Source organism: Anser anser (genome assembly GCF_964211835.1).
Source record: "Anser anser genome assembly, contig: HAP1_SCAFFOLD_60, whole genome shotgun sequence".
In the NCBI taxonomy this organism is placed as follows: Eukaryota; Metazoa; Chordata; class Aves; order Anseriformes; family Anatidae; genus Anser; species Anser anser.
The window spans coordinates 586720-611986 of record NW_028153867.1 but is presented as its reverse complement, the minus strand read 5'-3'; the positions used below and the strand labels follow the sequence as shown (position 1 = coordinate 611986).

The window sequence follows — 25267 nt, the reverse complement described above, 5'->3', positions numbered from 1 at the left end:
GCTAGGTCAGCTAAAATTGGCTTATAAATAGGGTATGTTAAGCATATGGAAGTGTAGACTTCAACTGCCATAGCTACAAACATCCCGTGGAATGAGGATGATGTCTGCTGGCACTCTCTGCATCAGCATTCAGTTTTCCCTTGCCCTTCTTACTGTTAGACTTCTCAGCTGACGCTTTACAGCGAAGAAATTGCTACAACATAATCCGTGTTCTTAAACCTAAAAAAAAAAAATCTTGGAGAAAACAACTTGCTGGTTTTCCCTCCTTGCTGGCAAGGAGAAAAATAGTCCACCAGGAACAACAAAAAAATCCTAGTAACAGCTCCTTAAGTTATACCCTCTGCTACCCTCTCTGATTGCTCTGGTCTTCCTTCATTCGTGGTAATGAAGTTTTTAAAGCTCTGGTACAAGGATGACAGCACTCAAGTCAAAGGAGATGAGAGCAATGAGGAAAGCTTTGCTTTAAGCTAGAGCAGTCTTGCGAGTTGCTGCCTTTATGCTGTTCTTATCTTGAAGGGTACAGAGTCTTTTCCAGTCATAGGGACTCCATAACCCTATGAGTATGGAGAAATAGTTGCTAATTAACAGTGTGTATAATAAGTAAGTGAGGCTGGAAACAAAAGAATATTCCTCCAAGAAAAAAAAGGAAGCAGAAATTACTGTACTTAATAGCTGGGGAAGCTGTTAAAGCTAGTTGACACAGTTCTGGTACTGCCGTGTGTGTTTTGGGGGCAACATAAACCATAATTGCTGTGATGGCAGGTAAGAATCCAATTCTTTTTTATGGCTTAGTGTAGTCAGTGAAAGCAGTGGTCCTAAGCTGCATGCTGTTCTTAAATGTAATGCAAATTCTCTTTTGTGACTCCTCAGTACTTCCAGGTTACTTGTAGCTGATCACCAGCAACTGCTTCTGTTAGCTATTAGCTGTTGGGTTTTTGCTAGGAATACTTTCAGTCCTGAATTGAAATGATGACATCCTGAAACAGAAGAGGCTCTTGGAGTATTGTAGGAAGCACATTCTTCCTGGTTCTAGTGCAGGTGTAGACGTAGGAGGAGACAGAAGGCAAAGAACCTCACATAGGTGGAGGGGGTGAGGTGGCATCACAGTTAGAGCTGTTGCAGTTAACTCTTCCCAAAGCATGAAAGCAACGTGGCTGGGAACAGGGATTTGTTGGGTTGCTTCTTTGTGTGAGCCAGGGAGTCTTTTGAGGGGCAGATTAATAAGAATATGACACAAGGTAGAGGTGGAATAGATGAAGCAAAGAATCTGGGTGGGAAAAGGGTTGCTTGTACGTGTCTATGGAATTGTTTCAGGGGACTGAGCTGGGGCAAATTCAAGATAATAGATGCAGCCTCCTTGAATTTGGATGGCAGTGCTGAAGCTTCAAAACCTTACAAGGTTTGATGCCACTTCAATTGCAGTGCATAGCTGTGGTACTTGAGCTCAGAAGTGCAAACTGCACAGGATTTTTTTATCTATTTTCTTCAATGTGAGCAGCAAAACATCTTCCAGGAATGTGCCTGGGTGCTACGCTGCTTTGACACGGCTTGCTTTGCATCACCAAACACAGTAGTTAGGTTGCATCGAGTACTTTGTGGAAACATTCATTGTGTTGTCACCCAGAAATGGGATGCTACAGATGTGTGTTGGCCCGGCAGTATCAGTGCTGGTTTTTGGCCTTTGAGAGGTTGGTCCATAACATGTGACCTGTGTAACGAGAGGCCCACATAGATTGGTGACTTCATTAAGTCTGATGCTGTGGTGGTGTGTGACCCAAGGCCCTGAACGTCAGAAAATCAGGCTGTGGCCACCTATTTTATGCAGACTTTGCCTATTAACAAGGTCTCTACACTGTACGTTAGAGACGTGCGCCTCCTTTTCCGGACTAGATAGCGAAAATACCAGTTTTGTAGTTCAGTGAATGAGATTGGTTGGGCTGTTTGTTCTCCAGAGCTGAAAAATGTTGGGAGTGTATTCTCTTGGAGTCCACAGAAATGAAAATGATGAGAGGAAGAGAACGTTGGTTGCAGCCCGCGTGCTGCTGTTATAAAGTAGTTCTCTGATGTCTTTTTCCCTCTGCTGAGACTTATCAGCCTATCGTCCTTTCCTGTTAGGAGCGCATACCTGGCTTGGGATGGTGTGCGCAGGGCAGATTCTTTACCGTAAGAGCACAGTGAATGCCAGACTTCTTCCTGTACTGCCGTGTTAACCGTGAGTCACAAATTCAGGAAGCAGTGATTGCATCGGAACTGCTAGAATGCTTTGCGGAGTCTTTTTACTGGGTAAACTTCACAGCTGCAGTTACAACTTCCAGCCTGTGTTAGCTGAACACATCGTACTGGTGCCCGCCATCAGTTTGACAAAGATGGGATTGCAGTAGGAACTTGCTTTTTTCCTTCTTTTTAATTAAACAAGTCTTTGAAGCAACTTTTCCAACACCGCCATACTTCACTTCTTCCAGTTATTTTCTGTTTTACTTAGCTGAAATGTTTTTTTTCTTCCAAGCTTGAGGAAGTTTTCTACAAGAATGTCCCGTAATGATTTCATAAACTCTTTTCATTGTACCTAGCTGCAACAGAGAGTGCTTTTATTCAAAAACCTGCTGGTTTTCTCTTCCAAGAAGCAGTGGGGTTTTTCCTATCTCTTCACTGATGGGAAAGGCTGTAGGACAGTAGCTTGAGGGGCTACTAATGCTGTCATCAGTGAGCCGGGAAAAGGCAGGAGTCCGAAACGGGTAAAAAGTACTTAAAAGGATACCAAAAGAGTAAATGGTACTTAAGCCGTGGATGTTTCTTTTTGCAGGGATGCTCTGGACTAACCGCTTCTTTCTAGCACTACCTCAAAGTAACTTGCAGATAGAACTCACAGGGAAGGTTGATCAAATGGTGATGATCGCTGTCATTCTGCTGGACACGCAGATACTTGCCTTTCGTTTTGGCTCATTTTTAATACCAATTAACTTCAGTGCCTCGCGTTAATAGACACCGTTTGACTGCATCGGCAAATGTTTCTGAGTCGTGAGTGTCATTAAAGGCCTGTCACCCTATGGAAATCCTTCTAAATAAGAAAAATGGCATTTAAATAAATAAATAAAGCAGCGTTTGAACTTATGAGCAAACCTAGCGTAGCTGCCTTTGACGCTGATCTGGAGGAGAAAAATCACGTTATCACACTACTATGGTTGCCTTAATAGGTTTGGTGTACATGAGGGAGGGAAGTATTATGTGATGTTTGCCTAGCTATTACATGGCCGATGCAGGAGGGGTTTTAGTCAGTTCCCTGAGCACGTATTGTTGCAGAAGTCGGTGATTTCACTGCCCAATGTCTGTTATTAAGGGCACGATTCATGTCCCGTTATCGTTTTTATTCTTTATTTATGTGTTTATTTTCTGGGGCGGCGATCTGTCACGATGCCCATCGTTCCCCTGCCGTGGGGTAGAATTTAGCGTGACGACTGCCTCCCGGACCAACGGGGCCACGAATCCGGCCTAAAACACTGCTTGTGCGTTGGTTGTCGGCGTGGGGGCTGTTGGTTGTCGGTGCGGGGGTATCGGTTGTCGGTGCGGGGCTTTTCTGACGAGCACTGTGGGCTCGGGGCGCCGTCCCACGCCCGGCGCGGTGCTGCGGCACACCAGCGGTCGGCGCCACGGCGCGGGGAGGCTCTGGAGGTGACTCCTAGCCCCGTGCTTACGGTGGCCGGGCCGGGGTTCATTATGGCGGCCGGGTCCTGAGGGCGGGAGCGGGAGGGCGGCGGGACCGGGACGGGACCGGGGCGGGGCGAGGAACGGGAGCGGCAGCGGGAGGGGGGGGCGCGCGTTCCCGTGAGGGGAGGGGGCGCGCGAGGGAGGGAGGGGGAGGGTGTGAGAAACACTCCGTAGCCAATAACTTGGGCTCAGGCGAGGAGCTCGGCGAAGCAGGAATTTATTCGCGATCGCAGTGGCGGGCGTCCCGTCCGTGCGAGGACTACCGCACACCAAATTTCCCTGGTGTATTGCCAAGCACTTCCCCGTGCAAGGGCTTACCATACACCACATTTCCCGAGACTCTTCCTTTCTCTCCCTTATCTCACGCTTCGTCCGTCTCCGGCCGCGCCCCTCGCGGAGCTGCGGAACCGCGGATCAGGACTCCACACTCGCTCCGTACAAAAGTACGTCTCAATCACACGGCACACAGAGTCTCACCCGACCCCCAAGGCAATACTTCCTATTTCTTACCTTGGTCTGTGCACAGAGTTACCGGATCAATTCTCAAAGCCGGAGTGCCTGCCTTCTTCCCTTCCCCACTCCTTCACGGATCCTGCCTCTTTCATCAGTCTCGGGCCCTCTGTCAGCTCTCCGCAGAACCGCCGCCGTCGATGCACAGGACCGCTGAAATCAGCGGGGCATGCCTTCCTGCTGCTGCGGCGGTGGGGCTCCCCAGTAGGCGACTGGCTCCCGGACGAGCCCCCAAATTGTGAGAAACACTCCGTAGCCAATAACTTGGGCTCAGGCGAGGAGCTCAGCGAAGCAGGAATTTATTCGCGATCGCAGTGGCGGGCGTCCCACGAGCAGGAGCGCCCCTGCTGGTTCCAAAACCCAGTTTATATACTTTTTGATGACGGGACCCTCCCCTGTTTCCCCACTGAGGGGGTGATCCAGGCTCACAATCTGTCTGATGCTTCCCAGACAATGCATGGCCTTCAGTTGCCGGCCTGTTAAATTTCGAATTTCTTTCGACTTTTTTACTGGTTGAAGCGGTAATGGTTCTTCACTTACCTGACTTGACTCAACACCGTGATTTTCCCCGAATTGTTCTACGGAGTCTGGTTGTCTGCATTTTACAAGGTCGCCTGCTAAGCGTTCTTATCGCTGCAAGCACACCTCGATACCCCATTCCTTACCTTTAAACAACGTAACTCTGCAAAAACAACATTTTTATTCCCACGAGGGGCAGGGCAGGCCCCGCGGCGCGTGGCGGCGGGGGGCGGGGGGGCCCCGTGACGGCACCGAACGCGGGGGGGGGGCGGTATGGCCTCGGGCGGCGCGACCGGTAGCGGCGCGACCGGCAGCGGCATGGCCGGCGGTGGCAGGGCCGGTGGCGGCGGGGCGCCGGGCGGCAGCCCAGGAGCCCGATCAGGAGGAGGAGGAGCAGGAGGAGGAGGAGGAGGAGGAGGAGGAGGAGGAGGAGGAGGAGGAGGAGCGGCCGGCGGCAAGGTGAAGAGGCGGCGCCACCGTTTGGGCGCCGCGAAGCCCCCCTGTGCCAGGAGCAAGCGGGTGAGGAGCGGCCCCCCCACAGCGGGCCCTTCCCCCTCAGCCCACCAGTTACCCCCTTACTTACCCCCTTACCTTACCCGCCCCTTTATCCCCTTAGTTACCCCCTACCCACCTCCTTACCCCCTTAGTTACCCCCTCGACCGCTTAGTTACCCCCTTAGTTACCCCCTCAACGGCTTAGTTACCCCCTTAGTTACCCCCTCAGCCCCTTCCTAACCCCCTCAGTTATCCCCTCAGCCCCTTACTTACCCCCTTACCCCTCTACCCAGCCCATTACCCCCCTCCTCCCCCTCCCCTTCACCCCCAGCCCGCTGCCCTCAGGACCCCCAGTGCCACCCCCAGGGCTTTCCCCGCTCCCTGCACCCCTCCTCAGCCCATCATCAATTCTCTGAACGTTACCTGCCAGGCTTTGCTTCTCGTTTGTGCTGTAGGGTACAGCAGGTTGACGGTGAAAGCGGTCCGTCAATTCGGGGTGTGAAAATCCCCGTGCTGGAGGGGGGACGCGCCGAGATCCCTCCCAGCAGCTCTTTGCTAAGAAATGTCAGGACGCCCAGAGAGATGCTCTGGAGATGCCCTCTGCACATGTTTGTTCAGCCAAAACCTCTCCGCTATGAAATGAGCAACGTAGCTGAGGGGATTGATTATCATATGCAAAACCAAGGGAGCGCTACGCATGGATAGCTGCTCAATTAGGTTTTTATCACTTGCAGAAATGCCAAGTCCCTTATACCATATATTGACAATCAATCTTGTCCATCTAAAGCTGGCCTGGAAGGGCAATGCAAACATTCCCCACGCTTACAGAGCAACCGTTGAAACCTCTGGCTTGAACAGTGCATTAATGTTGAAAGTGCCATAGCTTGCGTGTGCCGACACCGTGTAGCTAACTGATAAACCTTACACGTGGATTAAAAATAATCAGTGGAGATGGTTTTCTAACTTTTCCATTGTCTGTTATCTCTGCGTGTTTTCCAGTAGGTTTATTTAAAGAGTGTGCCAGAGCAAACACGTGCGTGGGGATATCTGGGGGATTCTGCACAGAGAATGGCTGCTGCACATCCAGCGCAGATCAAATTAACAGTAACTTATCGGGGAAGAATTTTAATGATTTGATAAATAGACAAACTGATAGGTGTTACATGTGTGCATTTATTATAGCAGTTAGCTTTGTAACCAGACGAATCGTGCAAATGTTCATAACGTAAAAGGACGAGCTTTGAGCAGATAGCTTGCTTAGAGCATTTGTCAATTAATTTCAGTTTATTTTCAATATCATGTCCACTCTGCAGAAGGTTCTGTGGCTTAATGTTAATTGTCTCTCAGTGATGCAGTTGGGGAGGCACGAAAGCGACCGATGCGATTTTGTGAGGTTATACCTCTGGTTCTGATCCCTACCCCGCTGTTTTTCTCATCCTTCCCCCTACAACTTTAGTCGATAAGTCGATTCTTAGAAATACTTAAATAGATGTGTTTTGTGTGCTTCTGATCGTAATTACAGCCCACCAAACCCTCTGTCTCTTACCATTAAGCTCTGAAGGTGCCTGGGCACTGTAGACAGTATAGTTAGCAGCTTCAAAGTTCCTGGGAACTAGTCCTGGATCTAATTTACTTTTTTTTTTTTCCCCCTGCCTGCAGGAGGGATGATTAGCAGGATGCCTAGCTCATGATTGTCTGCTTTCTGGATATTAATTTTTATTATTAATTTTTATTATTAATTATATTCATTTATATTAATGTATCTTTTATTTAACCGTAGTTCCTGGGGCTTTCGGTCAGGTGGGAATTCTCCGATCGTACCCGATGTATGCCGCAGAGTCAGTCTTCTACAAAATACAGCAACAGCTTTAGAAGGCTCTTGCAAGAGGAGGTGCTGGTGCTATAGCTATAGCTGTGTTTCTTCCAGGACATCTTCTGGGTTAGCCTGACTGTTGAGAGCAGAACTGTTTTTTGTGCGTATAGTCACTGCAATTCAGCATTACTAAAATTGAAAATATTTAGATTCACTGATTTTAATGGGTAGTATGGTCCTGACTGTCGCAGTAGATAATTGCTGAACTTCTGGTTTAGTTGGTTTTCACGTGAGGGTGCGAAGAGGAAGAGTCCTGGAACAAGTCTGTAGGTCAGGAGCTGTTCAGGCGTAGAGTTTCCTGATAGCCTTGCAGATTGACGACCTGCTGGTGAATTTTGGCAGAGGTTTCAGAACTTTGAACCTTGCCAAGGTCACTTGGAAGTGCAGAAAGTGATAGGTAGTTGTAAATCAATCTTAGGTGAATTTTAGGTTTACCAGAAGTGTAGCGATCCTATGCCAGGGATCAACCTCGTCGTCGTCTTCTGAATATTTGCTGTATAATATCTGTCTTCAAGGTCCGTGGAGGGTGGTATCCCAGCATATGCTGTTGACTGTGTTTCTGTAATTAAACAAGTGTTTTTTCTTTCAAGCAGGGAATAATTAGCAGAATGACAGAAACGGTGAAAAATATTGTACCGGCCTGGCTGCAGAAGTATTTCAATAAGCGTGAGGAGGAGTGTGTAGACAGAAATGAATCTGCAAACCAGGAGGAGACTCCGGTAAACTATCACCTCGATTATGCAGATGAAGATACCATAATCGATGAGAGATTCACACCTGAACCAGCAAGAATTAGTAGACGAGGTATGTGAAAAATCATTTGGAATTCTGGCCATCTGTATTTATTCACAGATTTCTAGTTTTGAATCTGAATTTCAAAAGGAAATTGGAATGAGGGTTTTGACAGAATGAAAAAAAAACAAAAAAAGTCAAAACTGTTTGTGAAACCGTCTTAGCTTTAAACTGTATACACAGTTACGAAGCATACATCTTATGCTCTTGGAAGGCATCAGTTAACTTTAGGTACTCTATTAGCCAGGTGCTAAATGCTGAAAATAAGTCATTTGCAAGTGTGCTGGGTTGCATTTTCCATCTTTTAAAAGATATGGAATGAAAATCTGTCTAATTGCCTAAGGCAATTAAAAAAATTAATTTGTTTTGCAGTCTTCGAAACAAAAGACTAGATGCTAGAATGGCAGAGGAAAATTCCGTCTCGTGTCCCGACTTTGTTTGTTTTGTTTTTTTTTGTTTTGGGCTTTGATCAATTTAGTAAAGTTCCTCGTTAACTTGATGGTGAACTGGGGAACTTGTGCACGGACGTGGTTTATGAGATTATTATCCTTAAAATATTCAATAACTTTAAGGTCTACGCGGGGGGAGGGGGTGTCTTTGAAAAGGTATTTGACCGTTGGCAACGAGGTTTGCAAGTCCTTTACCTCATGAAAGATTAATTTGTCTTATATCCAGTGCCTCTCACTGTTCCTGTAGTCCTGTTGTATAAATTTGCATCTATTCTTATTTGAGTTTCTCTTAAATTAGCTGTTTTGGGGAAGTCAGCTTTTAATAAGTAAAGAAGTTTTGTCTGAGCGTGCGTAGGTAACCATAGATAATGTGGAAAGTCAGTTGCTTCTGTTGTTGGCAGAATCAAAAAACAAGGAGGAAATATCTTTGCCTCCAATCTCATCTAATTGTAAACAAGGAGATTGATGGCTTTCTGTGTAGCTGTAGCTTGGGAATGAGTTTGGAGAAAAGAATAGAGAAGGTCTTCGTGACTGAGGAACACATGTTGGCTTTCCTATGTAACTGCGTGAAAGGAGCTTTCAGTAAGAACAGCTGCACTGCAAGCTTGCTAACTCCAGGAGATCAGGAGCAGGTGGACACCCTGGAACCTTTTGCAGCTTACGTTGCTGTCCGTGGGTGTCGCTTACTATGCTTAAGAATAAGATTTTTTTTTTTAATTATTACTACATTTTGAAACCAATGTGTTTCTTCAGTTCTGAGGTATCAGTGTGCTGGAGCCTATATTGGGTGGCCTTCCGCCTGAATACCTTTCTGTATCTCAAACGGTGCTGTCCTAAAAATCTGCTCATGGTTTGGAGAGCTAATTAGTGGTACTGCAGTGGTTATGAAGATTGAACTAACTAGTTTAAGCTTCAGTTCAAGTATCAAGAGGATAGTGGCTCAAAGTCATTTGAATTGCCCAGATTCCTGGGAGAGACAGCAGGCTTTCATCAGGCAAAATACCCATGAATAGTTCCATTCATTTAGCAAGATAGACTTCAAGGCCACCTATTCCAGGCCACTGGCATTGTTTGCAGACCCTTTGCTTCAAGAGGGAAAAATGCTCATCTGGTTACTTGGGTCAACATCCTTGTCCCTTGGGTCAAAATCCCAATAGTTAATGGGTAGGAGATGATGTTTTGCCTCTAACGTGAGCTGATAGGGAAGAACTTGGGAAAAAAGTACTGCAAACGTTCATTTTCATGTTGTGTATTCAGATTAATATAACCTTTGTTCCAATATTATGGAAGCTGCAGTGTTATCTGTAATTTACCGTGTAATCTCAAATTTTGTAAAGCTTATTGCAAGCTGTACATGGGAGAAGGAGTATATATGTTTGATTTAGTGAACGGCCAAGTCAGCGTTAGAGCATTTGAGCACGGGGTCAGAATGTGGTGTTGTAAAACCTCATAGTTAACTACTTCTGGATGCAACATTAATACTGTGTATCGCAAGCAGTGTTGTTGTTGTAGCCAGACAGTTAAATGCAACCGTATCTGGGTGAGGAAGAAGTTAAATTTGGCTTCTCTCTTTTTGCGCTTAGAACTTGGCAATAGCATGGCTGTCGATAGGAAACAGGTTTTGGCTTCTGTGAGCTTGTCTATAGCAAAGCTAATTATCTCCCTGTTCTTGTCTAGAACCATCCACAAGTAGATCAGCACTGAACTTCCCAGTTGCGTTAACAAGGCCCTCTCTTCATCGGAGCCGTCTGAATTATACCATGCTGGATTCTCCTGTCCCACCTTGTCAGCCCTCGACATCTTCTATATTTGGCACTGGCAGTCCTAGGCTGTCCTTCATAAAAGAAATAGAAGATTGTACCTCTCAACAAGACGATGATAACATCTCAACAACCAGTGATTCCTCCTCTAGAGCATCTGATGAAGGTGATTTTTGTGTTCTCTGTTTAATTGACTTTTTTTTTAATGTGAAGTACCTTGCGTTCTTTAATATTCCACATCACCTTAGTAAATAAAATAGGTGAATGTCAACTTTGGATGCGAGAATTAAATTGAATTTTTAGTGTTTTAGAAGTATATAATCCTATCACCTTTTTAATAGAAGCGTGCTTTGGAATACGTTTATGATACCCTGATGTTAGAAAGAGTCAATGCTGAAATATACACATTCAGCTAGGTTATATGTAAATTTTGAACTGGGACGGTAGGAAATCAGGCTGACTTGCCGTAGCTTGACAACTAGGCTGATTGTCTAGAAGGAAGAGTGACTCAGAATATCTAACAGACAGCTGGTTAAATGTGAATAAGTGCAGGTGACAAATAGGAACACGAGATGTTTTCCTGTGTTTCAGCAAGAGAAGATAAAGAAACTACTCTGACATAAGCTATAGGCTGTTTTTTGACCTTTCTTGGTAGAAGGCTTCAGCTGTCAGTACTTTCATGTCTTTTGCCAAATTCATTGAGGAAAGCACACCATTTTAAAACAAAAAAAATAAGCATCGTGTCGATGTAGGTTGGTACGTAGGTCTTCTCGCTGAAAGGGCGAACAGCAGGTTTGCAGCTTTTTCTAGTCCCCCATATAGACAGGGACTGACGTGTGCTCAGCAGGTTTTCCAGAGAACTTTTGTACAGCTGAGAGTAGAGTTGCTGGGCTTTAGCAATATAACCTGAGTGCACTAGAACTTTCTGGTGTGTCTTCGTAAAACATACATGGGCAGAAGATCGTTAACTCTTAGAGCAGCCTTTGGGGAATCTTCCAGGTTTAAAACCTGTGCGATTATGATCTGTGCTGGCCTCCAGCCTTTTACCAACACAGAAAAAAGCTTTGTCCGTACAAATGCACTGATGTTTATGCAGTCCTCTTTTATCTTAGCCTGAAGGAAAAAAAAATCTGCATTGGAAGCACAGTATTAACTTGGTAAGATTGCTGAAAACTACTTGCAGCTCTGTGAACAGTTTTCAAGTTTGTAGGTGATACTTGGTTTTCAGTCTGTACGTGAAGTTGATCTATTTAAAGAAGCTGAAGTCATGCTTATTTTTCTGTATTGAAGAACTTGAATTAGTGTGATCTTTATTGTTAAAGTTCTGTACGTACTAGAGGCATTTACATCTAGCATACGTCATTTTGGCAGATGTTGCAGTTTTAAAAAATACTTCATCATCACTGCTCTTGCCCGCAGGAGCTGAAAGAACTCATTCCCTCTCGCAGCATTCTGCAGCTAGCTCTAAGAAACCCGCATTCGGTTTATCTGCTTTTGGAGGACTGTGTCCTGTAAGTACTGCACAGTATTTCTTTTAATCAGTTTGAACGTGTACCTGTTTTTCTATCCACCTATCGTACTGTGTTTCCATAGGCACGTGGAAGCACATCTGTTTTTAAGCAAAACCAGCTTGGGTTTTCTCCATTTTACCCTGGAAAGACGGCCTATGGTGGTGCAGCTGCAAAATCAAGGCATCGAAGAACGGAACCTTATCGGGTATGACAAAAGTAGAGTAGTAGTCAAATGTAGTAGTCAAACGTAGTAGTCAAACCTGGCTAATATTTATCTGTGGATCTTCTTTTCCAAGCATGCCTACATTCATGCTATGGATATGTTGTATAAACCTGCAGTCTTTGAAAATATCTAAAATCAACTTTGCTGATCCTTTGTTCTTCTGGTAACAGAGGCATGCAGGACTAAATGCAGTCCCAAGATAAGCAGTAACATGCTTTCTGTTTTGAACGATTCATATAGTTCTTGGAGAGAGTTATTTGCCCCCAAGTGTTCTTGGAAATAGCAAATAAAAACTACTGACAACTCTGATTAGCTAGAGCTGAATCGAAAAGGAAAGTCAAATCAGGTTTGGTAGGAATGTATTTAAATGAAAGTGACTTTTATCGATAAATCAAAAGGAATTTTAAGAAAATGAAAACGCGGGTTTGCTGGCTCTGTTCTGACAGTCCATTTCTGCAACGGAAAAAGGGCAGTACAAGTACCTCACTTACGGGAAACCTTGAAACCTTGTGGTGCAAAGCTGGGAACCCTCTTTGGTCGGCTATTTTTGTTTTTTACAATATTACTGCATTATGGTAAAAAGAGGAACCAAAATACTAGGCTTTTAAAGGAGAGAGTAGCTTGCTTCTTGCTGCTTGCTGTGAATGACAGCAAGGTACTAGAGAGTCCAGCGAAGGGCCACCAAGATGATCAAGGGACTGGGAGCACCTCTCCTATGAGGAGAGGCAGAGACTGCTGGGCCTGTTTAGCATGGAGGAGAGGAGGTTCAGGGGGGATCTTATTGGTGTATATAAATATCTGAATGGATGGTGCAAAGAGCATAGAGAGCCATTGTGTTTTCAGCGGTGCCCAGTGCCAGGTCAAGAGGCAACAGGCACAAACTGAAACGTGAGGCTCTGTCTGAGCATCAGGAAATGCTTTTGCATTGCGCGGGTGATGGAGCCCTGGCACGGGTTGCCCGGAGAGGCTGTGGAGTCTCCCTCTTTGGAGGTCTTCAAGAGCTGACTTGACATGGTCCTGGGCAACCTGCTCGGGGTGGCCCTGCTCGAGCGGGGGGGTAGACCAGGCGATCTCTAGAGGTCACTTCCAACCTTAACCATTCTGTGGTTCTGTGAGTCTCACTTGTGTTTTTCTATGCTGCGTGGTCTGCTTCCTGTCTTCACATGGTGTGATAAGCACAGTGTGGTTATTTGAGGGGTTTAACCTGGGAAGAAAAAAAGTCACACCAAAGGAAGTTTTTGACTGATATTTGAAGTTGGGTGGTGCAAATACACAGTTTACTTTTTCAGTGTAATGTTTAGATCTGTTACAGTTTAAATCAGATCTTTATCTTTTAAGACAAAGATTTGCAGCCAACTTTAATCTTGGGGGAAGGGAGGAAGCAAGAGAGAAGTAAAACTAGTTCCTGGTTATGACTGTATACACTGATTTTAAGATGGTACACTTAGACCATCGTGAAACTCTGAGGTCTGTGTTGTTACTGAAAATGCTTTCTGTACCACAAGCCTTTTCTTGAGTTCTGTTTCCCTGATTACTGCTTCGGAGGCCTTAGCAGTCCTAGCATCATCCGTCTTGACCTTTTACAAGTACGGAGTTCTTTTATTGCTCGTGCAACAAGCACGTGCAAGATGCACTGAGGCCCAAGGTAAACTTCATTAAACTCCGAATGTATTCTCTTCTTTATGGCTTGAACTCCCAGTGACTGCATGTTTCTCTGTCATCAGAATATATTGATTGTATCATCAGTGTAGCCTTGGGACGTAAAATACATGCCTCTTTAGCTCAGAATTGACCATTGTAACACTTAAAATGCTAATTTTTCAGGCACAAAGGAGAGCGAAAGCTAGACAAGAAACTGTGTGGTTCCACGCTACCTTAAGTACCTCATCACGGCGCATCTTGGAGGCAATGGAGAAGCTGTCAAGCCCTTTATTGGTGAATAGCACTTCTTTTAATCTGTTTTTGCTTCATGTGTTTATAAAACTTAGTAAATGTGCCATCAAAGGATAAAGATAAAACTATTCTTCCTTACGTTGTGGCAGGTTTAATTTATTGCGCTGTTTTTTCAACAGGATGCTAAAAGAATGGCATCTGTTTTGCCGCTGTGTTGTGTAAGTTGACCATGAACCAGTTAGTTAGGGGTATCCTTGGGCTTATTAAATTGCAAAACTCTTAAATGACCACTTGAAGATCAGGTGACTGAAGGAAATAACAAGATGTGCAAACTTTTCATCTTCTGTTCTAATGAGAAAAGGGACAGTGTCTCAAGAAGTTTCTGTGCTAATTCCTTGACTGGATGGATGTATAATTAAGTTTACAATCACTTCAGAGTTTACAAACATCTCAGATTTCCTGGACCATCTTTTCACCATCTGCCAAATTACAAGGGCATGGAGAAGTGAAGTATATCATAAATATTATCCAAATACCTAAAACCAAATCTGGTGTGAATTCTCAGTTATATTATAGCAATACACCTGTGATAAGGCATTAAGAAAGATCTGCCAGATTTGCAACAGAGAGCCTGAAATTGTCAGCCACTAAATGAATGTTGCACGCAGCTGTCAGTGGGTGAAAGGAGATAGATTGTCTATTCATAATACTAGAATTCATAATGGTGGCGGGAGAAGGGTAGCCCGCGATGAGAAGCAATTATTTGCTGAGGAGATGATCGTTTGTTTTCCTGCTAAAGTGAACATGCGGTTGACGGAACACTTGTGCACTCAGGCTAAACTTCTGCAGTGGGTAGCAGTGATGTGATATTTTTCTTATTTCAAGGAACTGTACCAGGCAGAATAGCTCTTGGTGTATTGAATGCCTAACTGGGGGAATTAATATTTTTCTTTTTTACCTTTAAAACCAGCAATGAACCGTCGTTCACTCGAAGTAGATTTGTGAACTTACATAAAACATGTCTTATTCAAGGTTTCAAACTGAATGTAATATTTTTTAGAAAGATGTATTTTTGTATACTTTAGAGAGAGTGTGAATCCTATTACTAAGAGCTGGGAGATACTGTGAAATTAAAGCTGCAGCGTAAACAATTTCCTGTTGGTATTGATTTGAACAATAGCATGCTTCCTAAGACTGTATTTTCTGATCCTTAAGACCGCAGGCGGAGCCATCGGTAAATCTTGTAGCCTTTAGGGTTTGTTTTCTGTCTGACAGTTCAGTTAAGTCAGTTTTGCAGAACACGCAGTGGTCTGTGTTAAAAATCAACTCTGGTCTGTGAAAATGCTTTGAAAAGGGAAGTCAAACCCACTACTTGAAGTGCATCTAATGCACATGTAAAGCATTGGATCACATTTTAATGAATGAGATTATTGTAAGATTGACAAGTTGTTTTTTTTGAGTGTGTTCTATTGTTTGTGTAACTTTGAAGGGGGAAAATGTAGGGGATGTGAAGCCCAGAAGCCTGTATAATTAGTTGCTTAACACTTCGAATGTTAAATTAATGAATTAAGCTACTATAAAAAAAAATCACAGTGTGGGCAGAGGAAAAGATAGGAGCATATTCTAGGAACATGGGTTATTTTAATTATGGTAGCATGAATTATTTTGTCTATGAAGCTAACTGCCAAATTTTGAAATGGAATTCAGTCAGACTTTGGCTACTTATATATAGCTTTATGGATTTCGTTACTGTTTTCTGGTGATTTCCCTCTACAAGTTGAACGGTCTTTAGAATTTTCAAATTGTATTCACTGAGTGCCAAGACCGATGGGGGGAGGTTTATAGTTCTGTAATTTGTTTTCATCAATAAATATTGGAATTAATTTGGGTGGACGTAAGGATAAATTGATTGCTGTTTCCCTTTCAAAGCTGGAATCCCAGAATGCATTCCAGCCTCCACCTGTTAAGAGACTTGTGACACCAACGGTAAACCGTCAACCGATGCGTTATACGCGGTATTCTGAACCATCACCGACTTCAACTACTCAGTCCAGCAAAATTTGCCAGAGAGGAGACACAAAGTACCAAGTGAGTACATTTTTGAGTCCTTATGTGCCTGTTTTTTTTTTCCAGTCTTGGAATGTTTCTCAAACCAATTGTTATCCTATCTTTGCAAAAAGTACTGATAGTATGTTTGAGGCGAGCTTTAAGGCAGTGGGAACCATTGTGAAATAGATTGAGCTTTTATGGATTTAATTCTGTTTTTGGAACACTCAGTGTCCTGTGGTTGTTTTCACGATGTCATGATGTGCTATTGAGTCATCCTGTTCTCAGTGAAAGAATATTAAAAGACAGAAATGTTTTCCTTCTATATTCTCATGTACACAAAGCTGTCACTGATGAGACATGCTCGTGTTCTGTGTAAACTATTCCAGGTGAGCTATGTGCTCCAAGTGAGAGTTCTGACAATGTGCTGAGTTATCGTTTTTGATTGCTTTGGAGTAGATGGAGTCTGATAAATTTTCCATAAAATTAAATGGGCATCTCTTTCTGCGAAAACATCTGTGTTTCCAGTATCAGTCTGAGTGTACAAATGACCACGTGTTAAGTGTATGGGCTTCTTAGGCTGGAAATCAAAGTGGACAGTAATACTGGTTGCTTATTGCTTTTAACTCTTTCAATCTCTGTATTGTTTAGCCAGCACAATCTCCATTTGGTAAAGTTCTAAAATGAATGTAGCAGCAACTGCTTAGTTTTTTGTGGGGGTAGAGGTTTTTTTTTTTTCTTGTTTGTTGATAAATGATAGAAAACAGAAAAGTATGTCCCTTTTACGGGGTTGGTAAACACAAGTTTTGATGAAAACTCTCCCCCACACACACACAATTTTTGTCATTTTGTTTAAAGTAATTACTTTCTTTGTTAGAGGATTTGCCAAATTTGATTTAGTGTTCTATCAGTTTGTCCTCAATGCTGAGTGAAGCAGTGATGCTTACTTTAGCCCCAAAATTTAACTGAACTGTACCCACAATGCTGAATTAGGGAACAACGTTAAGTAGATGAGGTGTATTCAGTGCTATAAAATTAAATATAAATAAATAAAAACCACAAAAAACCACATTAAGTGGTTGTTGGTACTTTGTGTATTCTGTACATATTCAGCTAAGTCTTGAACTAAACTTAACTTGCAGGGGATGAGAGAGAAGACTTTGCCTGCAGAACAGCGAGCAGAACCATCTGAAAGGTATGACATCTATTAATTTAAAACTTACTTGAAGGAAGAAAGAAATCTCCTTTTTCAGTACGGTCTGCATGCCTGTCTTTTTGGAAAGGTGGTGACAGTTCTCAGTAAAAGGAATGGGAAATCCAATGAAAATTTTGTATTTTGAGGCAGCTGCAAAGTCTGGATTGTGTTTGAAGATCAATATAACTTTGAGAAAATTGTTGTTTTTATGAAAGGAAGGAAGATGAGCAAGAATAAAACTACTGATACACCACTTTTTATCCCAAGTTTATCTTCTGAGTAGGATATGAAGATGGGAAACAAGGCACGTTATAATGCTGTATCCACAGAAAGGATCTTTGCTATTGGAGGCCTAATTTTTTCCTTCTACAGGAAATATGGCTCATTTTGTAGTTTAACTAAATCTGTAGTGTTACAAATTTTGCTTTGACAGATATTTCATGGTTTATAACTCAGTTTACTTATAACAAAATAATTTGTCCCTCCTAATGTTCCCTAGGGGAAAAGCTATTAGTTTTAGCTATTTAATTGCTTGCAGTTTGAAAGCTCTGTCCTAATGGGATGATTCTTTCTGAAGCATTCTTTAGAAGGTGAAGTAGGGGAAGTGAGTTACAGTTCAGGAGGATGTTTATTGATGTGTTTTTTTCTTTATTTTTTAAGCAAAAACATGGAGGAAGATTTATGATTTATTATTCTTCTTTTTAATACTCCTTTCATGATGAAGTTAATTGTCTGCTTTGAGTTCACATGAAGACCATGTGTTCTTTAGAATCATTTGAGGCCAAATGCTAACTCATCTCTAAAATAAAAAAAATCCAGCAGAATTAATTGAATTTCTTCTTGAGGAGACTGCTTTGTGTTACACTGCTTTCTTGGTTTAGGTCAAATGAGTTATCCTCCAGATAATATTGATGGCTTTTCCTTCTGGGCAAATGGTGTTTTGAGTAATAATGCTTGAGTTAAGAGACTTTGCACTCAGTTTTTAGGGGATTGCTCTTTTCAAAGAACAGTAGCAGGGAATTTTGTTGACTCTATGCTCATCTGCCAAGCAATTCTTAGGTGACCATGGGCATTCTTTGGCTTGCAGAAGGAACTCAACACTTTGTTTTGGCATCTAAAAGTTGGACTTCACAACAACCACCTTTTTAGGGGTGGAAGCGACTGGCTTTAAGGTTCTGGTACAGGTGCAATCAGGTGCTGGGTTTTAATTATGTTTTTTTCAAACTGTTCTAAATTGTCTTTGCTAGAACTCCTTTCTACTTCTCCATTTAGGAAGGAGATACAGCAAACTCATACTGCTTTTGATTTCGTTCACAAAGTTTATTGCAGTGCCCTACCTTTTGTTTGTAGAGTAGGTAGTGGTGGTAGTGTTTTTTGTGATGCTGGTCTCTGTCGGGTGCCATGTTCTGGAGCAGGAGCACCACACTGATCTGCTGGCAAGAGTCCCTTTGGACAGTTGAGTTGGAATACTCAGTAAATCTCTGGCCCACCAATGCTATATATCTATGCGTGTGTGTGTGTGTATATATATATTTTATATCCTGAGTCCAATTGTAGATTAGACTTGCTTGAAGGCTGACAACTGTCTTTGCCCCCTTGAAGCTCACAGGTGTTAACAGAAAGAGGAATATGGGCTGTTACGGGCAAGCGATAGTTGTCTGAATGAAGATCTGTTTTGATGTAAGACTTTTTTCAGAATTCTAATGGATTGACAGTTCGGATTAGAGAAAAGTCTGAGCATATGCCTTAGGGATCTGTCTTCCTCTATGCAGTTACAGTGCTAAGCAGGCTGTTGTCAAGTATTTGACAAGTTTAGACCAGTTCTCCTCCTCAGTATTGTGGGAGTTTGACCTGGTGTCTTCCAGTGCGATCTAATGCACTTCTGTACTGACTGACTGATTGGCTGCAAGATAAGCTTTGATGTCACAGTTTTTCCAGGCATACTTCATTTTCTTGCCATAGTACTTTTGTTAGAGTTATTCCCTATTCCACTTCTGGTTTGGGTTATTTTTTCCCCATTTGCTCTTGGATTAGGATATCTTTCTGGTTTTGAGCTAGGCTTTTTTAAGTACCTGAAAAATGCCTTTAAAAGTGTCATAGATGAAAAGAGGCCATAAACGCTGGGGGAAAAAGTTAGTGGGAAACTGAGAGCAGGATCACATTCAGTAGTGAGAGAGCAGCAGCCTAGGGAAAGCTGATGAATGACTGTAACAGATAGTTCTATTTTAAGTGTAAAACAACACTCAGTACTTTATAATGGTGGTCTTACCAGAGGGTTCTTCTCCATGGCTCCTAAAAGCACGTCTTGAAGGCATTCGAGTGCAGTGAACTTAAGCTGTAAGAGTTGGGCTGGTAAGCTTGGCCTGATTTGAAGCTGTAGGCACGGGGCTATAATTTCTGAACAGGCTACAAAAGAAACTGTACCACTGTGCTTTTCAGTGCTCCGTTTAGCAAAGCCATCGAATTGTTGCAGGCAATTGATGTTGTTCTTCTAAGAGCACCTGAAAGATATTTTTGTTTGAAGAGTTCAGAGGTACCGGTTAATAGTTGTTCAGATAATTACAGCCAGCTCTTGGTGTTTGTGACCAGTAAAGTTTGTGGCTCCAAAAGGAGTGGGTTAGTGCTAACTGATTAACTGCTGTATATGCAGAAATATGGAATCTGATTACTTACGCAGAGAGCACTTAAAATGTATTGTTTTGCTGGCTCTCAGTGAGTTGCATCTTAATGCTACCAAGGAATAAGCTTTTTGCTTCTGGCCCAAGTTTTTTAATTTGGTGAAAGCCTTTTCTGTGCACATGCACATGCCAGAGAGGTTGCTTAAGTAATAGAAGCTATAGTAGCTGCTATCTTCTGTTTTTTGTAGAAGACAGAAACTGAATTTGTTAGCTTTGTAACTGTTATGCATACTAGAATTGGTTTTCTCCCTTTTGAAAATAGTAGAGGGTATGCCTATGTCAGATTTGGTGAGCAAGGTGATCAGATGAGGGCACTGCAAGACTGCCAGAACGCACCAGGTCTGGGGGGAAAAGGAATCCGGCTGAGCATAGGAATTTCTAAAAGGTAACCAAGGAGTTGTGCATTGATACAGTTATTCTAAATAATCAGATTCTTGTAGCTCTGCCTTTGGAAAGTCTGTGGCCCTTGCTGTAGTGGCTGTACACAGGATGCAGTCTACAAAACCAGAAATGCAGAAGTCCTATGTTTTGACTCCCTGGATTCATCAACCTGCTTCAGGATGGCTGGGGGAATCCAACTGTTAAGTCTAGCCAGACAGCGCAACTTGGGCTTAGCTGCCATTGCAACCAGCCTTGTTTCTCAACAGTAGCAAAGCTGAATGCATTGGTAAATATTTTCAGGTTTGGGCCTGCATAAGGTAGAAGGGACAACAAGTGGTTTTATATGCTAGGGAGTTCTTGTTCTTAGAGCTTTCCCTCTAGTTTGAGAGAAGCACATAACTAGTTTTACAGTGGGTTGACAGGAAAGAAGTGGGGGGAAAAAATGGGAACGCAGGGAGAAAGCCAAAGGCGTTATTACTAGAACAGGTTTAGAATGCTATTCTTTGCTTTTCATGAGCTTAGGGCAATGGGGAGTTTAAAGCTTAGCACTTCCTGAGAGGGTTTCTTACTCTACCGGCTCGGTTCTATCACTTATTTAAGGCAATTCAGGTCTCTGAACGGTTAAAGAATTGATACCAAATTTGATGAACTTTGATCCAGGATACTGACAAAACAGGACTTCATATAAACAATTTCAGTATGTTCATGAGGTTAGCTTGTGTGTTCTGTTAAATAGTAAAAAATGACACTTCTGTTTCTGTTTACCTAGCATAATTCTGCAAATGTTGCCTCCTTCTGCTTTAGAATGGAAATGCTCTTCTCCAAGAGAGCACTGTCCAAACTTCTTTGCCAAAATTTTTTGATTAAATTAATATTGTTTTATTTTGAAAACAAGAATAAGCCACAAACATGTTTTCTTGCTTCGGCTATCCAGAAGAACGTCAACAGTATTTTCAGATTTTCCTTCCCTACACAACTGTATGTAGGAAGAGTGCAGTTGGAAGCAGAAGACCTAAGATGATGTATCTTCTGTTTGTTTACTACAGTAACAAGACAATGGATTACCTCTTTATTAGAACTTGTGTAGCTTTGCAGTATTGAAACAAATGTAGGTATTAAAATACACATCAGTAATACGTTTCTGAATGGCTGAGTACCGTGCTCTCTTAGCATTGAAATACCCAGCCATTGGATTAGTTTGTCCCTCATGTTTGCTTAGTTTGGAAGCTATTTCAGAATGCCTTCAGCTTGTATTCTTCCCCAAAAGCATAGAACTCACTTCTCTGCATCCCCAATTCAAGTCAGAGAAACTGGGCACTGCAAACACAGGAGGTCTGCCTGTACAGAATCAGTGAAGACAAGTCTAAACAGCGGATTTTTTTGAATATGCAGCTGGGTTATCTGAATGTTCTTTATGCAGTGTACCTCAGTTTTAGTACAGATAGCACTTGTCTTGGTTCTTGTCATTAGTCTGAAGCTGCCCCTGAGAAAATCTTGAAAGGGAAAGTAGTGAAAGCTAATCAGCTGGCCCTTTCTTCTTAAGAACCAGTGTATTTTGTAATTCTCCCACTAATAATAAGGCGTCATGCTGGAGAATCGCGATTGTGTTGTTAAGCAAGACTGACTTCACCTGAGCGGTATAGTTGGCAGCTGTTGAATGTTTAATGGACTTTAAACAAACAAAAAAACTGAGCAGGTGGAGGTAGACATGGCAAACTGACAGGCAGCGTCAGATGCTTCTTTGAAATGGATAATCTGACTCCATTCCCTTCTTTCTGGAAATAAGATCTAGTAATTAACCAAACAAAAGATAGAAGGGTTAAGACTGCATCTTTAAAGCAGCTGTGCTTGATAAATGTCTCTGGTCTTAAATCAATCTTTAGCAAAGCACAGAGACTTAGCAGCAGCTTGCTTATGCCAACGCTAAAAATACTTGATGTGTACAGGTAACCATGTCAAGGCTCTGGAGTTAATCCATGAGAACAATTCCTTCTGGTATTGGCAAAGGTGAGGATGCTTGCTTCTATAGAAATGAGGTTTTGAGCTGTGACTTAAGCTGTCACTTAGGTGACTGTTTAGGAAAGCTTCCTTTTAAGCTTTGAAGTATGTAAGCTGACAAATTGTTTAAGTTCAGAACTGGGTTTACAGTCTCTTGTTCTCTGACTGTATGCAACTTCTCATGTTTCAGACTGAAAGCAGAATTGCAGCGGTACCAGTCATACAACTATAATGATTATTGCCAAGATTACCAGAACTACCACTCGCAGAGGAGTTACGATGCTTACACTGACTACAACTACAGCTCCTATGCTCCCTGTGACAGCATGCAAGCTGTTGGAGACTGCTCTTTAGGAGATTCTTTAATGGCTCCAGCTGTTTTTGAGGTAAAGATACTGCACGCTTGCTGTAAAGAAAATATTTCACAGATAATATGTTGTACAGATTTGTGTGAATCAGCAAAAAGAATCCGAAGTTGAAAACATGCTTTCTGCTTAGTGTGAAGTTAAAAGAGCAGATTCCATTCAGAGGTGTTTGTATTTAAGTGCTTAAATAGTAAAGCCATAGAATTAGTGATTTATACACCATTATTTGTTCACGCATACCAAAGAATGGTTTTGACAGCATAATTGCGTACGCTTCTTCTGTTCCTGTTCTTCTGATTTGCTTTGCTTAAAGCAAATTAAACAGTTGTTTTAAGTGGTCTTATCGTGGTCAATTTATTAGTTGTGACCTCCGGAGGTCCCTTCCAACCTGTACTGTAATATTGGCTTTCTTCTAAAAATAAATAGATAAAATGCCATCTATCCTTGTAGTTGTAGGAAGAAGGAATGGATTGAGACTGCAGCACTTTGAATCTGTGATGCTTTCTGAAATGAGTTATGATTAAACTTAGCCTTTTCTGTCTTTCAGGAATCTTCAGTTATGACTGCAATCGGTGATGACCTAATTACTGACGGTAATAAGGGTTCTATCATTGTCACTTGAGTTTAGCCATCCTTGTGCCTTTTAACAATACAAGCCAACCTCTACTGGATGAAGAACATCTTGAAAATTCAGCTGAGGTCAAACCTCTGTGGGGTTGATCTGCAATCAGCTGGGGTTTTAAAGCTGATACAGCATACACTGACCGCATCAAGTAAAACGGGACACTGTCAATGCTTCGCAGCAGGTTTCTTGTACCTGTGCCTTCATTCCCGTTTGAAAATGGTCTAAGACAGAATTTTGTTCTTTGTATTGGTTCCGCTAAACAGATTTTATATTAGAAACTCAGTAATATGCAAAAGCTTTGTTCTCCACCCTGAGGTAAAAGCTTATGTTGCAGATTCCAAAAGGAGGATTCAGCTTGCACTTACAAATACGGTACAAAACATATTTGTGTCCTGGAAGGTTTGCAAAGTTCCTCACGTGGAGGCATTTTGTGTTAGTGTTTAGAAACTATCCTATGTAACGTGTATTGCCGTAGAAGTGAATTAAATGACTCTTGGGAGGGTTTCATGGCTGATTATCCTTAAACGTTATCTTTACTATCTTAAACATTGTCTTTGTCTTTATCTTGAAAGACAATTCTAGTCCCAGCCTTCTAATATACAAATTCCCAAAAGTTGGAGCTGTGAGGCTCAAAATTTTAGAGGACTAAATACCTCACTAAAATTAGTAGATCTAATAGCTTATTACACTTAGCTTAAAATACATTTTATTAGCCATTTCACGTGAAGTTTTTTTGTGCGCATGCCTCAGATTTGATACTTGGACTTACCAGGCTTTTATTTTCAGATCCACAGCTCTACTTGGATGTTGATGAAATGAACAGACAATTCACGGAGACAAGCGAAGAACTCTACGATTCACTCATGAATTGTCACTGGCAACCTCTGGATACGGTCACTTCTGAAATCCCCTCTGCTATTTAAGTGTCTTCTAGAGCATGACCGTTAGGACCAAAGTGCTAAAACTACATTTCTTCTACATTATTCTAGCTCATAAGTTTTAAAGCACAATGATAGGTTGGGGTTTTTTTGCTATGCTTTTGACAGTTTCTGTAATCTTTTTGTTCATCACTCTCTTCTTGGAGCATCATGAAGTCATGTAAATATTCGAGAAATGTAAAGAGGTAAATGGGGTCTAAAGATAGACTTGCCTGTGTAAATAAAAAATTTGTTTCTGCAAACCTGCCAGCAAGGGATTTTACTTGTACCTGTGTGCAGCACGTTCTCTTCCGGCTTATGGAATTTAACAAGGTAGTAAGGGTATTTCATCTGTCTTTATTTTTATATGGGCGTTAGGACACAAGCAAAATCTAGCTTTCCCTTGTTTTCCTGGTTCCTTAGGTAAGCGACAAGCCAAGCCTTTCATGTGCTTGCTTAGACTGGAAGTATGTATGGGAGACACTCACAGGCCTTGCTATGGAAACACCTGTGCCCACTTTTTCCTGCAGGCTGCTGGCTCTAACTGTACTACTGATACATGCTAAGTCAGCTAAAATCGGCTTATAAATAGGGTATGTTAAGCATACGGAAGTGTAGACTTCAACTGCCATAGCTACAGACATCCCGTGGAATGAGGATGATGTCTGCTGGCACTCTCTGCATCAGCATTCAGTTTTCCCTTGCCCTTCTTACTGTTAGACTTCTCAGCTGACGCTTTACAGCGAAGAAATTGCTACAACATAATCCGTGTTCTTAAACCTAAAAAAAAAAAATCTTGGAGAAAACAACTTGCTGGTTTTCCCTCCTTGCTGGCAAGGAGAAAAATAGTCCACCAGGAACAACAAAAAAATCCTAGTAACAGCTCCTTAAGTTATACCCTCTGCTACCCTCTCTGATTGCTCTGGTCTTCCTTCATTCACGGTAATGAAGTTTTAAAGCTCTGGTAGAAGGATGACAGTACTCAAGTCAAAGGAGATGAGAGCAATGAGGAAAGCTTTGCTTTAAGCTAGAGCAGTCTTGCGAGTTGCTGCCTTTATGCTGTTCTTATCTTGAAGGGTACAGAGTCTTTTCCAGTCATAGGGACTCCATAACCCTATGAGTATGGAGAAATAGTTGCTAATTAACAGTGTGTATAATAAGTAAGTGAGGCTGGAAACAAAAGAATATTCCTCCAAGAAAAAAAAGGAAGCAGAAATTACTGTACTTAATAGCTGGGGAAGCTGTTAAAGCTAGTTGACACAGTTGTGGTACTGCCGTGTGTGTTTTGGGGGCAACATAAACCATAATTGCTGTGATGGCAGGTAAGAATCCA

The 25267-nt window shown here is 42.4% G+C and overlaps 2 protein-coding genes across 3 annotated transcripts in view; one reads left to right on the top strand and one right to left on the bottom strand.

Annotated features, from left to right (window-relative positions):
- LOC310891268 (nuclear pore complex protein Nup153-like) overlaps window positions 1–25267 on the bottom strand; it is a gene marked incomplete at its 3' end in the record, with an annotated part of 267249 nt that overhangs the window by 114347 nt on the left and 127635 nt on the right. The gene's annotated exons all lie outside the window — the stretch shown is intronic.
- Window positions 7697–24194, top strand: LOC310891246 (nuclear pore complex protein Nup153-like). Of its 2 annotated transcripts, XM_083853513.1 has the most exons (11): window positions 7697–7905; window positions 10020–10268; window positions 11522–11613; window positions 11696–11818; window positions 13661–13771; window positions 13909–13947; window positions 15659–15817; window positions 16918–16970; window positions 22218–22413; window positions 22940–22985; window positions 23804–24194. In XM_083853513.1, the coding sequence occupies exons 1-11, from the start codon at window positions 7710–7712 to the stop codon at window positions 23938–23940; spliced, it is 1401 nt and encodes a 466-aa protein (XP_083709639.1). In that variant the 5' UTR covers window positions 7697–7709; the 3' UTR covers window positions 23941–24194. The 2 variants fall into 2 exon arrangements, with proteins under 2 accessions (XP_083709639.1, XP_083709640.1); XM_083853514.1 differs by lacking the exon at window positions 13909–13947.

What these genes read in the sequence shown, in the direction of transcription:
- LOC310891246 (XM_083853513.1), top strand. Translation starts at nt 7,710, where the DNA reads ATGACAGAAACGGTGAAAAATATTGTACCGGCCTGGCTGCAGAAGTAT. An exon ending in GAAGAACGGAACCTTATCGG is followed by an intron (nt 11,819 to 13,660) that starts GTATGACAAAAG and finishes CTAATTTTTCAG; the next exon opens with GCACAAAGGAGAGCGAAAGC. An exon ending in GAGGAGACACAAAGTACCAA is followed by an intron (nt 15,818 to 16,917) that starts GTGAGTACATTT and finishes CTTAACTTGCAG; the next exon opens with GGGATGAGAGAGAAGACTTT.